Source organism: Labeo rohita, chromosome 17, assembly GCF_022985175.1.
Source record: "Labeo rohita strain BAU-BD-2019 chromosome 17, IGBB_LRoh.1.0, whole genome shotgun sequence".
Lineage (NCBI taxonomy): Eukaryota > Metazoa > Chordata > Actinopteri > Cypriniformes > Cyprinidae > Labeo > Labeo rohita.
Window position 1 is genome coordinate 10420917 of NC_066885.1, and position 16090 is coordinate 10437006.

At 35.3% G+C, this 16090-nt stretch overlaps 1 protein-coding gene across 1 annotated transcript in view; it reads right to left on the bottom strand.

The window, feature by feature from the left end:
• The window catches only part of nrxn3a (neurexin 3a), a 350535-nt gene that overhangs the window by 204916 nt on the left and 129529 nt on the right, over positions 1-16090 (bottom strand). Inside the window, 3 exon segments of the mRNA XM_051132863.1 lie at positions 10816-10935; positions 14332-14358; positions 15154-15168. Of these exon segments, the coding sequence (XP_050988820.1) occupies positions 10816-10935; positions 14332-14358; positions 15154-15168 (162 nt within the window).

The window sequence follows — 16090 nt, forward strand, 5'->3', positions numbered from 1 at the left end:
TGCTGGTTTAAGCTGGTCCTTAGCTGGTTTATGCTGGTCCTTTGCTGGTTCATGCTGGTCCTTGACCAGCAACATGACCAGCAAAAACCAGCAAAGGACCAGCTTAAACCAGCTAAGGACCAGCAAAAACCAGCAAAGGACCAGCATAAACCAGCATCAAAACCTACCTAACCAGCATTCCAGCATCAAAACATACCTACCAGCATATGCTGTTTTTTTCACCAGGGCACTAATACGTTTTCGTTTGAAAACGCAACTTTTCATATGCTGGTAGGTATGTTTTGATGCTGGGATGCTGGTTAGGTAGGTTTTGATGCTGGTTTAAGCTGGTCTTTTGCTGGTTCATGCTGGTCCTTGACCAGCAACATAACCAGCAAAGGACCAGTTTAAACCAGCTAAGGACCAGCATAAACCAGCAAAGGACCAGCTTAAACCAGCATCAAAACCTACCTAACCAGCATTCCAGCATCAAAACATACCTACCAGCATATGCTGTTTTTTTCACCAGGGCACTAATACGTTTTCGTTTGAAAACGCAACTTTTCTCTCCATTTTGGCCTTCCATCCACATTGAGACGGCGTTTTTGGTCAAGGAAAATGGAGCTTTTTGAAAACGCTCTCCAAAGTGGATCATTTGAAAATGCCGTTTCGCGTTGCAGTGTGGACTGTGAACCCTGGTGAAAAAAAAAGCATATGCTGGTAGGTATGTTTTGATGCTGGGATGCTGGTTAGGTAGGTTTTGATGCTGGTTTATGCTGGTCCTTGACCAGCAACATAACCAGCAAAGGACCAGTTTAAACCAGCTAAGGACCAGCATAAACCAGCAAAGGACCAGCTTAAACCAGCATCAAAACCTACCTAACCAGCATTCCAGCATCAAAACATACCTACCAGCATATGCTGGTTTTTTCACCAGGGAAAACGGAGGCGATGACGCATGTTTAGTCATGTGACGCATATTGTACCAGTATATATCTATGTTTATACAGGTAATTGTGGCTGTTTTGTGCTATTTACTTTCACACTGCTGCTAAAGATATATTTGTATACTCTTCATATTACAGTCCTAAAAGATGACAGAAAAAGTAGTTCACAGTTGCTGTCCTGACTCCTGCAGCTGAACATAAGGGCAGCTGCTTTTTAGATCAAACCTGAGAGCGCGCGACATGGACGCGTCAGTGAATTATGAGATATTTCCGTAAAAAAAATAATCCTGCCAAGAATTGCGTAAAAACTTACGTCTGTATTATTAATTTAACGATTTCCTATGTTTCAGTGTGGATGAGAAACATTTGGAAAACGGTAGTGTGGACGGAGAGCGTTTTAAAACGAAAACTCCGTTTTCAAATCTATCCGGATTAATGTAGATTTAGCCAGTAATCAGATATGTAAATATTTTTGCGCACGAAAAATATACTGACACTATACACACCTCGGGTCTCTGACGACCCTATACACTTTTTACAAAAAATTAATCAGAAAACAGCCATTCTTTTATATTTGTTTCTTGTTTTATCGTTCATAATGAATAGATTGAGGAATACTAAGAAAGCTGATGTTAAAGGCGGGAGTGAGGGTAGTCTGCATTTAAGAGTTAAGGTAGTTAATGTTTTATTATATATATTTAACTTCATTTGACAACAAGAAAACACCATTTCAGTTTATTTCTAATATTTAATTCAGTGTTTTACTTGCAATTTCTTTGTAATTATGTGTGAAATAATTGCATTGTCCTGCCACCCAACCAAAACGCTAACATACTCCTTAGAAATCAATTGCACGAAGCACCTCCAAAGCGTGCGCTTGTGTACACAGACTAATGGAAAGTTATTATAAACCAAAGCAATTAAAAAGAACGTAAAGCCAACAAAACAAAGCACACACCGCACTAACTCATACAGTATATAATTCTGTTGACAGAAAAAGGGCCACCAGGTCGATTGAAAGAAATGAAGGATATTAAACCTTCGCCGATCGATCCGGCTGTATTTTTCAGACAGCTCCTTCAGCGCGCCATCGTTTCGTGCTTCACCGTAAACTAAACTAAAATAATAAAGCGCTGCCAATTCGATCGGTGGGCTGAAGAGGGCAGAGCATATCGCGCCACTCATCATGAATACAGCGTGCGGTAATATTTCCTGCGAACGCGCCAATCCATTTCCATTGTGCCGTTGGTTCTCTTTGAGGCTGTCAGATGAGGTCATTTCCCCTGTCTCACAGCTCTTTATCTTGTGTCAGGGGCCATCGGAAGTGCGGGACACCTGGGTGATGAATATGGACTCACATGAACAATTCATCTTCCCGCCACCCCAGGTTTTTCATCAACGACAGCATTTTTAACTCAGACTCACAGAAACAGCCCCACCCAGATAGCACAGCATGAGCTATGGCTTCCACAAAGCGTCCGAGAATCTGATGACCGATTCTGCACAAAACAAACACCGTTTTCTGCTGCTGAGTTTGACAGTCTAAAAGTTTAGATGTATGAATTAACGTCAAAGGAGATGTATATTAAAAATGGAAAGATAAAACAAACACTGCTGGCTCTTATATATTCTGTTTACCTTTATTATCGTATGCTGATTGCTTTTATAGTTCAAATAAGTATTTACATATATTCTGTACCTTTGCGTTGTCTTTCTCTCTTAGTTGAGAGTAACGCATTATATATTCTGTAATGCATATTGATTTATTGTGTATGCAAGCAAAATTTTCTGCAGTATTCTTGCAAAATAAGGCCAACTGGCTTCTAGGTAAGATGGAAAAACACTAAGAAATGGTGTGTTCAAGTCCACATGGGATGTTTGCATGCTTATATGGGTTAAATTACAACATCAGGTGTGTTCAAATGACTTTGGTTGGAGCAAGCTGGCAAAGATTTTTTTACTGTACTTCTACAAAATGATGAACAGAAAATGTGCATCTGGTGTTTTTTGCTTTTTCATGTTTTTAATTCAATTTATGAAGGCGCTGCAAACTAGATTATTTGTATTTTCATTTTACCTAATCTTGTAAAATGATCATTTATATTATTAATTTATAAGACTAGGTTCAACTTCATATTAGGTGGCCTTACCATGTACTTACATTTAAATTAATTATTTCATAAAATGCAAGTTTTTACATTGTACTTATATTTTTAAAAACCCATCCTTAAATTTACCCATACTACCAAACCTCTTCCTAACCTTACCTGTATCCCATCTCAGTAGCAGCAAACGTGTTATACAATACAATATGAACACAATAAGCACATTGTACTTATTTTATGATGCAAGTACACAGTTAAGGCCACCTAATATAAAGTTGGACCCATGATTATTGCATTTTTGTACATGCAACTGCAAATGAAAAAATATATAAAGAAATTTCATTCATTTTAACAGTTACTGCTGCATGAATTGAGCACTGTCATTTTCTCACTGAAATGCCCTCAACTCTGAAACTCTGGGATCAAAGAAAATTCAAAGCTTCCTAGTTTTCCACTCCTAATTTGATTTTGTGGTGGCATTCGTCTTCATTCAACTCGTAAATATGATATTTCTGTCATGATCTGAACACCCCAAAACTACATGCAATATTACCATGAAGGCTACAAAAAAGATCCAGTCAATCTTTTACTGTGACAGTACAAGGCTCTCTGGTATACTTGATTCTGATTGGTCAATAGAGAGCTGTATTTGTGACAGCCAAACCCAGAAGACTAAATAACCATGGGTTCCCTTAAAAATGTTCTTTGTATAACAGGGTTTTTCACTTCATGAGTAAATAAGGTCTGTAGTATAGACTACTTGACGATACTTAGATGTTTTAAACTCTACACATTCACACAGCAAACATTTTTTATGCAATTACTCATTACAAACATGTTTTACTTAAAAAAATAAATAAATAAATAAAAAAAAGACAAGAAAACTAATAAAAAAAAAAAAAAAAAAAAAAAAAAAAAAACATCTGCTTGAGGCTCAGGAAAATATGTGCCTTTGTATTAGTGCAGGCCAATGATTAATCGCAATTAATCACATCCAAAATAAGTTTTTGTTTTTGTGTACTTAATATATGTGTGTTTACTGTGTGTGTGTGTGTGTGTGTATACACACACATTTCGTTTAGACATTTAGCAGATGCTTTTATCCAAAGCGACTTACAAACAGTATTATAAATATATATTAAAAAAAATTATAAAAAATATTTATATGAATATAATTTATCTTTTAAGTCCAAAGACGTATTGCATGAGCTACCAATCAAACCTACTGAATTAGAAAACTCATGCATATGAAGCTGTATATGTGACAACAATGTTCAAAAGTATCAGTTTTCAAATTGTGCAAGATGTTAACATTTTTTGAAGACAACATAATATTCTTCAAGTAACTGTGTGAAAATTAGGCTTCATTAGTCAAAACTCTTTACCTGTAAATCACAGTGTGTGAAAAGGAATAAAAGTTGTCTGAGTTTTACCACCTCCAGTGTTCATTTCAACCGGAAACTGCAGTGATTCATACATATAGATTTTTTCAGTTTTGCAGAAATGTACATAGAGACACATATTTCACATAATGAGCCAATGTTGACTCATGTTTTCAGTGTGGGTGTGTGTAATTTACTTTGTAGAGCAAAATGTCTGAGACATTGTTTTACTCATAAACCAAGTATTAATACAATATATGGGTGGTAATATAGTTATCATTATTGATCTTAATTAGGTTTGAGGATATTGAATTTAAAGCAAATGAAAACAATAGACTTGCAAACATTACATACTGTAAGAAAATCCTAGATCAAGCCATTTCCACAAATCACAATTTTCAAAGCTGCTCTATAGAGCTTTTTTCCAGAAAGACGTTTCATCAACAATCGGTATGTTATCAAACAACAGTACAATGTACTGAATGCACTGTACTTCTGTTGCTCGATTTCATTGCTGTCGAAACTTAAATATGGCTGTACCCTGACTAAAATCTACAGTAATTGTTCTTTAGTGTGAACAAGCCCTTAAACCTTAAAAAGCTCTTGTTTAAACTTCTAACCCATGGCTAGCACCACTAATTAAAAAATGCATTTCACAACATTTCCTTGAAAATCATTTGCCATACAGGAAGTCATTTCTTAATTCTAGTCAAAGCATTTACACCTCGCTTAATTAAATCACAGAACATTTCCTGTTACTTAAGCCCACACTCGGCCTTCTATCCATTTCTAATGCGTTTGTCTCTCTCCCCGCAAGACGTATTGTCTGAGTAACACTACATTGGACACGAGATAGCTGAAGGTGCGCCTTTGCTTTTGTTGCCATCTTAATTGATGGTGTGGCTCAGACGGGTTCTCCTGTTTCTAATGGAGTGAGGAGAACACAGCTTTGATGAAGTCTCGCTAGCAGAGGCGTGAAGCCTCCTCCTCCTCTTTCCTCTCCAGCAAAGACAGAGAAAAAGATGCTCCTTAATTACCGAGACTCTGTTCATGTCAGACACACATGAGGGAAAACAAATCCATCCCTCCAGCATGTTATTTGTGTATCTGTCATTTAATTTATATATTTACGAAACAAATGTTGGACACAGAGACAAAAAAGAAGAATGCCGATGGCTATCATTTAAATTGTGCGATGCAATATTTTATGTTAACCCTGGTAATTAATGTTGTGGGAAAACAGAAAAAGGAAAAGAACCGCTTTGTTGTGCAACTGGCAATTTGTAAAACCCCTTCAGAAGTTTTAGCATATAACAGAACAGATATGGCGTCTCCATATCTAAAGTGTGAAGCTATATGGAGATGACATGGTGTGCCGGCCATCAAGGGCCCTCAGCCAAGAAAATGACAGCCACCTTCAGTAAATCCAGAGGGAATTCATTAGGAAGCGCATAGCACAGCTCCTTCAAAAGCCATTTGTGAGCGTCTCGTGGAATTTGAGCGCCGACGGCTTTGCTTTCAGGGAACTAAAAGAATCCCGCATGAAGCAAGGCCGTTTAAACTTCTGAATAAACAGCGTCATACTCAGACAGTACCTCACACTCATCTAGCGGATACTGGCAAATTCCTTTAAGCAATATTCATTTGCCACGAGCTCATTTAACAGCCAATGGAGCTTCTAACCAGTCATTTATTACCCCAGCTCAATCAACGTGATTGCACAGTGTGTCCAAATTAATAAGCAAAGACTTGGAATGCGAGGGGCAACTTGCAATTTGCTGTTTGTTTAGCTGTAGCTGCTTGAAAGACGCAACAAATGCATCTCATTCATAAGCAACCTCTTGTTTAATGCAATAACAGTTTTAATCTTAATTTAGAGGCTGAGGGCAAATGTATCTGCCATTGCTAAGTATATTTTGACTAAAAGCATTTTGATGATCACTGGCCACCTTCATTAAAACAACCAAATAAGTGGAAGATTCAACTGGAATCGGTGAATCATAATTTAGTGGCTTTTCTGCATGGGAGTGGATTCAGTCATATATTCAAATTTAATAAAAGATTGTATTTACAAAGAGATCATTCAAATACAACTAACCATGTAATCTCATATTCAGATGAGAAAAGGGTTTTCAAAAAATTACTTTCGAATGAAAATTTGGTGCTCTCACCCCTTACGAAAATGAATCATGGTTTTATTATAGTAAATGTGTAGTAACCATGGTTTTTTGGTGCATTGATTACCATTTGTATAACCATAGTTTTACTACAAATATCATGACATGGTTAGTGTAGCAAGACCATGGTTAATTTGTAGTTACCATGGTTTAACTTGGAAATATGCCACATTACAAAAAAGATTTCTATAACTATAAGATTTCTATAACTATAACCAAACTATAGTAACCATGTTTTTTTTTTTGTTTTATTTGTAGTAAAACCATGGTTAATTTACATAAGGCAAAACCAGAGAACCACTGCTCATAATCTAATGTAAAGGATAGTTAAACTAATACAAATACTAATTTTGACTACAGAGAAGCATCAGGAAACAAATTGAAAGTTATCTATAACCATGTAGCAAGACCATGGTTCATTTGTAGTTACCATGGTTTAACTATAGTAACCATGTTTTTTTGTTTTTTGTTTTTTGTTTTATTTGTAGTAAAACCATGGTTAATTTACATAAGGCAAAACCAGAGAACCACTGCTCATGATCTAATGTAAAGGATAGTTAAACTAATACAAATACTAATTTTGACTACAGAGAAGCATTAGGAAACAAACTGAAAGTTATCTATAACCATGTAGCAAGACCATGGTTCATTTGTAGTTACCATGGTTTAACTATAGTAACCATGATTTTTGGTTTTATTTGTAGTAAAACCATGGTTAATTTACATAAGGCAAAACCAGAGAACCACTGCTCATGATCTAATGTAAAGGATAGTTAAACTAATACAAATACTAATTTTGACTACAGAGAAGCATTAGGAAACAAACTGAAAGTTATCTATAACCATGTAGCAAGACCATGGTTCATTTGTAGTTACCATGGTTTAACTATAGTAACCATGATTTTTGGTTTTATTTGTAGTAAAACCATGGTTAATTTACATAAGGCAAAACCAGAGAACCACTGCTCATGATCTAATGTAAAGGATAGTTAAACTAATGCAAATACTAATTTTGACTACAGAGAAGCATTAGGAAACAAACTGAAAGTTATCTATATCCTACAAAGAAAAATGCTGCAAAATCTGTTGTAACAAAAAGCATGACTGATAAATAAATGATTACAATTTTGCTAAGTGGAAGCGTATTTATAAATAATATGATTTGACCTTTCAAAGGGCAAGTGATTGCAATGGAATAATTAAAGTACGAACGTGTCATTAAATCTCAGCTGTTTCAAATATCAACTCATTTATGCAGTATGAAAATAAACTCTCCAAAAACTATGAATATAAATCTAGCTTCAAGGACAAGTTTGCCAATTTCACTAGTTCTGGTTTTTATCAAAATAAATAGAAAATATTACTGAACATGGCTTATCCTTCAAAGCTTTGTGTTTAAAATATGTAGTCAGCATCACACCTTGTGTGTTAATATTAATAACAGGGCCTATGTCTTTAAACTAAACACCTCTGTTGCCAGAAGAAAGCCTTTTTAATTTCTACATAAAAAAGATTCCTAATATCTTGCAGCCTCCAATCACACGAAAAAAAAAAAAGAAAGACATCTCAGCAAAATTACGAATAAGGAACATGTGAGAATACATTTTCCTAAAATATTTACTCAGAACCGAGGGTGCTATATAATAATGCATTATTCAAATATTCAAATTTTATGAGATGTTCTGGCAAACTTCTGTGGCCACTTTCGTCTCTAACTAAAACATTACTGCCACCCAGTGTTGAAAAGTGACACGTTCAGTAAGAACATACATAAGAAACCGTCTTTCTCGTCTACTAACACGACATTGAACTCATTATTAAGGCTCTGTATTCGACAAAACGGCCTGTCACATGTCACTACGGCTCTTTCAAATGAGACATTTCTGATTGTAGCATTGAATAACACACAATATCCCTAAGAATAGCAGCACGAACTCGGCGGGACTGCAAAAAGCCCGTCCTCTGATTTCCTTCCCCTCTCTTCAAGTCAGATATTCTTCCAGACTGACAAAGCCGACACACACACATCACTCTCTCTGCATTATTCAATTAAGTCCGTCCCTATCTTCACTAACATGCTTTTGATTCACTGCTGCCTCTCACAAAAATACGAGTTGTCAAAGCAGCAGGCTAGCGTACTATTATGCATGTCAGTCTTCAATCTCTGGAAGGTCAACTGTGTTGTTCTTGCAGCAGAGGGGAGGAAGGCAATCACAGTCATATCACATTCTCGCCGAGACGGTTTCTGCGTCTATAGGGATGGTGTTTATCTCCACCGGCTCGAGATAACACCTTTTATTGTGGCAGTGATGTCAAAAGAATGGCATCATTATGACTATAGAATAAAGAGCGACTGCTTGTGGTGGAAGTGCACTGTTGGTGATTGATTCTGGTTCTCGGGGGTTTTTAGACAGATTTGATACATGATGACCTGTAATGCAAAGGGTCGTCCGAATAGACCAAACATTTTGTCATGATATACCCTTGCGTTATCGTATTTTTACTTCGATGTTTTCCATAATCAGATCTGATTAAATGCATGAGGAGTTCAGTGAAGTGATTGCGGACTTTAAAGGGCTGGTTATGAGTAGACTTTATTATTTTGTGTCACCCCGGTGGTTATGAGTTTCATGGCACCCTTAATCAGGTCTAATGTGACCTCTGTGAAAACACTTAATTATTATTAAAATAACACAATATAGTGATAAGTGATGTTGAAACTTAAAACACACTTAAAGATGGACAAACATATTTATATTAAATAACTATAGATACCAAATCAAAGGCATTTACAAACTGTCCATTTTTGTCAATTCTGAAATGTATTCAAAAGTATGATTTTGCCATGTTTCTATAAATGACATTCAAAATGATTTAAAAATGATGAGGTTTATATATATGTGTGTGTGTGTGTGTGTGTGTAGTTTAAAAAATATTAAAAATAGATTATATATTTAATATATTAAATCAATTTAATATATTAAATATATATTGTTTATATATTTAATATATTAAATATATTATATTAAAAATATATTAAATATTGAAATATTAAGAGGGCCGACATAACCATTCATGTAAGTCAGCTCCCCTTTTTTCCCCAAAAAGTGAGATTTTGCCATATAAATGCCACTTGAAATGCTATTTTTTAAATATGTGGTAATATATAAAATATTCACAATAAATGTATAAGCATTTATATATTACGTTTTTTGCCCAACATGTTTTGAAAAATGTGATTTTGCCATATTTCTACAAATGGCACTTAAAATTAACATTTTTTAAATGTGTTTTAAGTGTTCAAATCTTTTTCTGGGCCACTTCTGCCTCTCGTAGTAGTTGTGTAGCATTTTACTACATTTTGTAAAATTCATAAAAAAAAAAAAAACACTAAAATAAAAAATCTAATATGAAATAAACAAGTAATTTTATATTTTAATCTTCTTTTAGTAATTTCAGTTTCTATTAGAAATGAAATAAAATAATAAAAATAATGTAATAAATTAATAATTTAATAAATTAATAAATTACTAAAAGAACATTAAAATCTTAAATTCTGATTATTGCTGTCAAACGATTAATTGCAATGATTTGCATCCAAAATAATTTTTTTTACTTACATAATTTATTAATTATGTATATATAAATACACACACATGCATGTATACATTTAAGAAAAAATGTATAATATCAGTTATATGAATATAAATACATGTAAATATTTTCAAAATATACATACTGTATGTGTGTGTATTATATATTCATAATAAATATACACAATGTACACACATATATTATGTAAACAATTTCTTTTATTTTGGATGCGATTAATCACGATTAATCATTTGACAGCACTAATTCTGATATATAAAATACCCAAAATATATGTGTAAATAATTATAAATAAATATTTAGTAAAATACAGCATATTCTACCAGCATCAGAAAGTAGAAGAAAACACGTACCTTTGTCGTCTTCAAACGGGTCTTCAGAACATGAATGCAGAGTGAGTGTGTGTATACTCTTATGTATGAGCTTTGGTGCAACCAAATACTGTTGGTGTTTGTGTAACATTTGCTATGTAGATTATAGTGTGCTCAATTAATCTTTCATAGGGTGGGCCCTCGTGATCATTAAAACTGTGTAAACGAGTGAACCGAAGAGTAAACTGCACAAAAGAAAGACAGAAAACTCTGGAAACTGCACGGGACGGAGAGTGACTTACGGTCATTACACTGCGTCCCTGTGTAGGAGGTCATTGAACAGTCGCAGGTGTAGTTCTCCCACTGCTGGATGCAGATCCCCATGTTGGCACAGGAGTCTTCTTGGCATGTAGTGCTAGGACCTATGGTGGCAAAGCAGAGCAATGTAATACTGGGGGCAAACGTCCCGTCATGCTGTTAAGGTGCCATGCAGGTGTGTGTAACAGTACACATGCAGTTTGGGTTAGTAGAGGTACTCAAAAAACATCCCGAAAGCTGTCGAAACAAACATGGCATTCCCTATAAACGACTGGAGTTTAGTAATAAACATCATACTCTAGACATATTCAACATGGCTTGTTACAAAAGTAGATTCAGACACGGGGCCAAGCATGAACTTTCTCACATCTGCACAGAGGAACAAAGGTCAATGACAACATTTAAGAGCGAGATGTGTACACAGTCCAGTAGGTACTATTGTTACACATGTTAAGAACAATAGTGTGCACACCAGCCACGTGCAATCGAGTTGAGTGTGTTCCAAACACATCTTGTGTTTTGGCACACTTGGGTTCATTTTGAGGGAATGCAGCAAGAACAATAGAGCTCATTACCCAATTCAGAGCAAGAGGGTGAATGCATTCCCCCTGAATTAACCGTGGAAACAAGATAATTGCAAAGAAACTGGCTTTGAGTGCATTTTTTCTTGTGAAATACAAGAGGTTAACCACAAACATAAACTTTAGTTTAACAAAACGGGGAGAAAAGAAGGCTAAAAGCGCATTTACTGTGCAACGCAAAGTGCAACTTCAGTACTACGTCAAAGTTCAACATAAAATGATTCACCCCAATTTGTTGACTATCAAAACTGAGGATAGGATTTTGAATGGAAAATCGGAGAGAATCGTCACAGCAACCTAAGATGGTTCTCTCTGATTTTTCCATTCACATCATTCAGCCTTGTTACAGTAGCACATTAACATATTTACATGGGAATACTGTCAAACATCTTATAGCCTAAACTGGCCTTTAACTTGTGTACTTGACGTGGGCATTTTTGGTTTAAGTTTCTGTACATTTTTACTTAGTAAATTATTCAACTTAGTTGCAGTCTACAAATTTGATTAGATAATAGCCATTTCAAGAGTGCTGATGAGGGTCATTCCTATTATGCAGTAACTTACATTAGTCATTAGGGATGTGCCTGAATCCGAGGAAAGGAAATTACATGTACTATGGAACCTCTAAAGGAAATAAATACAAAAAATATATTTCAGTGCTTTTCTCTTTGGGTAATTATACTGTACATAAATTGCAGGCATCAGGGAGCCGTTATCAATAAGTGGGGCATTGAATGCGCACTATATAGCTTTTTACTTTCACTTTCAAGATTCGCAATCACACATACTCTGTGTTTATTACAGAAACAGCAGTACTTACCACACATTTTAAAAGATTAGATGTTCAGTGGTGCAAATCATTCGACATCATCCTATCAGCCATCTCTCCTTACTCTGTTTATGTGGTAAGTAAAACTCACAGGTAATGTAACAGGCTACTGCTAGCAAGCGGCTAACCATGTCCCTTTAGTGGCTCTGTAGAACGCATTATTTGTTTACTGTGTCTTTTCGAATACGGATTCGCTTGAGTCAGGCACATCCCTAATTGTGACTATGGACCACAAAATCAGTCATAAGGGTCAATTAAAAAAAAAAAAAAAAAATATTATATTTATACATCATCTGAAATCTGCTTCCCATTGATATATTGTTTGTTAGGATAGGACAATATTTGGCCGAGATACAACTATTTGAAAATCTGTAATCTTGGGGTGCAAAAAAATCAAAATATTGAGAAAATCGACTTTAAAGTTGTCCAAATGAAGTTCTTAGCATATTACTAATCAAACATTAAGTTTTGATATATTTACAATAGGACATTTACAAAACATCTTCATGGAACATGATCTTTACTTGGTACCCTAATATTTTTTGGCATAAAAGAAAAATTGATAATTTTGACCCATGCAATGTATTTTTGGCTATTGCTACAAATATATAAAGACTAGTTTTGTGGTCCAGCATCACAATTGGCATGTTCCTATTATACTGGCCTAATACTTTTCAAAATTAGTTTTCAAAGGAAGTCAAATATACAGTAAAAACATTAATACTGTGAAATATTATAACAATTTAAAAGAGTTTTCTATTTTATATATTTTAAAATGTCATTTATTCCTGTGGTGCAAAGACGATTTATCAGCATCATTACCCCAGTGTTCAGTGTCACATGATCAGAAATCATTCTAATATGCTGATTTGATGCTCAAGAAACATTTCTTATTTTTAGAGTTGAAAACAGTTATGCTACTTAATATTTTTGTGAAAACAGTGCAACATTTTTCTCATGATTCTTTGATTAATAGAATAGTAAAATTAAATTGAAAGAGAAAAATTTTGTAACAATGTAAATGTACAGTATTGATCAATTTAATGCCTCCTTTCTGAATAACAGTATTCATTTCAGAACTCAGACTTTTGAATTTCAGTGTACACATTAATACACTAAATACAATATTAAACTCAGAATGTTTAAAAATGAAAATCATAATTATTTGTGTTTAATCATAGTAAATGCCAGATCAAATAAACTGAAAAATATAATTAATAAACTGCCAATTTACGGGGAATTGTATTCAAGAAATGTCCCCATGTTTTCAAGACGACGATGAATGCTGGTTAAATATTACAAATAATCTGACATCCATATAACTTGAAAAGCTGAAACTGCAACACCGGTGCATTTATTGTTGTATATATACTGCATAACAGGAATGACCCGCAACAATAAAGAAGCCAAAATAAACCAAAAACTGGTTCGCATTGGGCCTAAAATCTTAGTGACTTAATATAAATGATTTACCCTCAGCTATGATGATATTCACTTCAACAGCAAGCACTCTTTATTTGTGATGCCGCTTAAATAAAGCGGAAATCACATCTGTTTGAGTTTATGTGCTCTGTGGGACGCTATCTGAGTTTAAAGTCTACGGTAGCGTGTCGACATTTCCAGATGGATTTTTATGCTAATTCTATTAATTATTTTGCTAATCATATTGCTGTTCGGCGCATCTAAAGACAAGCGAGAAGTAACCCACGGTGACATACTTAATGGATTCTCCTAAGCCAGATTCCTCTCTCAGCTAAACGTCGTTAGCGTAAAAAAAGAAACAAGACAAGATACAGCAAAACAGGACGTGGGGACTTAATTATACAGGAGGGCTCATGTTTTATTAATGTAGACTCTCAGTTGCAATCATTACTTTTCTCTTCTCACTTTGCAAGTCTCACGACCTTCAGTCAAAACACAAGGGCATTTTCTTTTGGAAAGAAGTGAACCATTTTATACCAAGACATTGTTACAGTGAACCAGCTAGTGTCCGCTTTATGTCTGGGTATTGGGAAGAGTACAAAACAAACCGGCACAAGACAAAACAGCAGCTTTCAGCCGAGCTCAGAATGGAATTGAACCTTATATACCTTGTAGATCTGCTTTGGTGAAACCAACTTTGTTAAGCAAGAAACAGAAAAGCGAAAACAATCAAACAGGTAAGAACGTGGTTGATGGCTTCTGTTAATAAAGCAATGGCTTTACTAACAGGGCATGCTTTACCATTCTTAGGAAGGGTTCGCACTCTTGACCATGTGTTAGAAATTATAATAAGTCATTATAATAAGTCATGAAAACCATGAATTGATTCAGCATGGCTGGGTTAAAAAAAAAAAAAAAAAAAAAAAAAAAAAAAAAAGTAAGAGTGCAATTACTCCAAAAAGTAAATTAAAACTGCAGTTTGCTAATGGAATTGTGCCTAAAAATGATCTCGTTTACAGTTTAAATATATTCAGCCAATAAACATGCAGAAAAATCAGGCTTCATTTGCATATTCTATTCTAGTCCTCTGTTATGACAGCAAAAATGACTTTCAAATGCACAGTATGGGCATGATAATGCGCTAATGTTAACGTAAATCAACAGGAACGGCTAAGACTGTATAAAGCAAGCGGTTAGAGAGGGGACATTTTAATGATGTTGGGTTCTGTGAAAACAAAATGTTCCCCTGCATTACTGCAGCATGTAATCGAGCCCTCGCCTTCCTAAGCACAGGTGCATCATTGCCATCTGGTGGATGAAAAGCTTCATTACAACAGAATGGCGCATTCATTGCCATATGAACCAGCGGAGAATTCTGTTGCCATCGTGGAGCCATTCCATACACGGCTTACAGTTTTACTGTGCACAAACAGTACAGTACAGAGTGATGTTTCTTTCATGCTGGGCTGTGAACATAAAAACCTACTCACGTTCACTTTTGGATGCTGTGCGGGAGAGATAAACGTAAAACACACACACACAAAGTTGTTCTATTCATGTATGAAATGAAGAACTGAATTCAAATGGTGCTGGGCATGTCTCTGCTTATAAAATATGACAGATACACTGTAAAGATGTGCGTTTAAGCACGTCGGCTATATCAGACGATCTGGTGGTAGCCTGTGTCCTGAAAATATGTGGAATTAAATGTTAAAGATAAACACATTCCTTTGTTCAGATCTCATAATAGGGCTTTTCACACTTACCGTGATTTACCATTCACACTCCTCATAATTTACCCGGGGTTTAATATTTCATAAACTTACATTTCACTGTAGCCTACATCCTAACAAGGTTGTCAGGTCGGCGACACAAAACAAGTCCGTTTGCTAATCAAAATTAGCTGAATCATGTTTTTTCCCGCGGTTTTACTCCTAGTCAGAATTTTCCTCAGTCAAAATCGCGTTCCGGTGCAGCGCACTTCAAAAACAACCGGCGGGAACAGTGTAAAATTAGCCCAATTTCAGCTAAAACGTGGCAATCCTGCACTTGAGTCCTAAATAAAGTTAACTTTATCGCGACCTGTTTACATAACGGCTCTAGTATAGCTCATCCTAGTATTATTGCCGACTTTCTGGCTTCCGGGCTCACCGCGGCCAGCTATTTTTAGCTGTAATGTACAAAACACCTCATTTTGCTGCTTGATATTGCAAATTGGTGTTTTAACATGTTATTTTAATGTATTCTCTTAATTCTGAACACACTGGTTTGTAGTAAAAAAGGTTTTACATTTACTGCATGTTTGTTATTCTTCTCACGAACCGGAAGTCTCGCCTATAGGCTTATTTGCGTTGAATAAAGGTAAGAATTAAACTCTTCTGCACTCCAATTCAAATATTTTCTGTCAACGTTTTACTTTTTTACCCC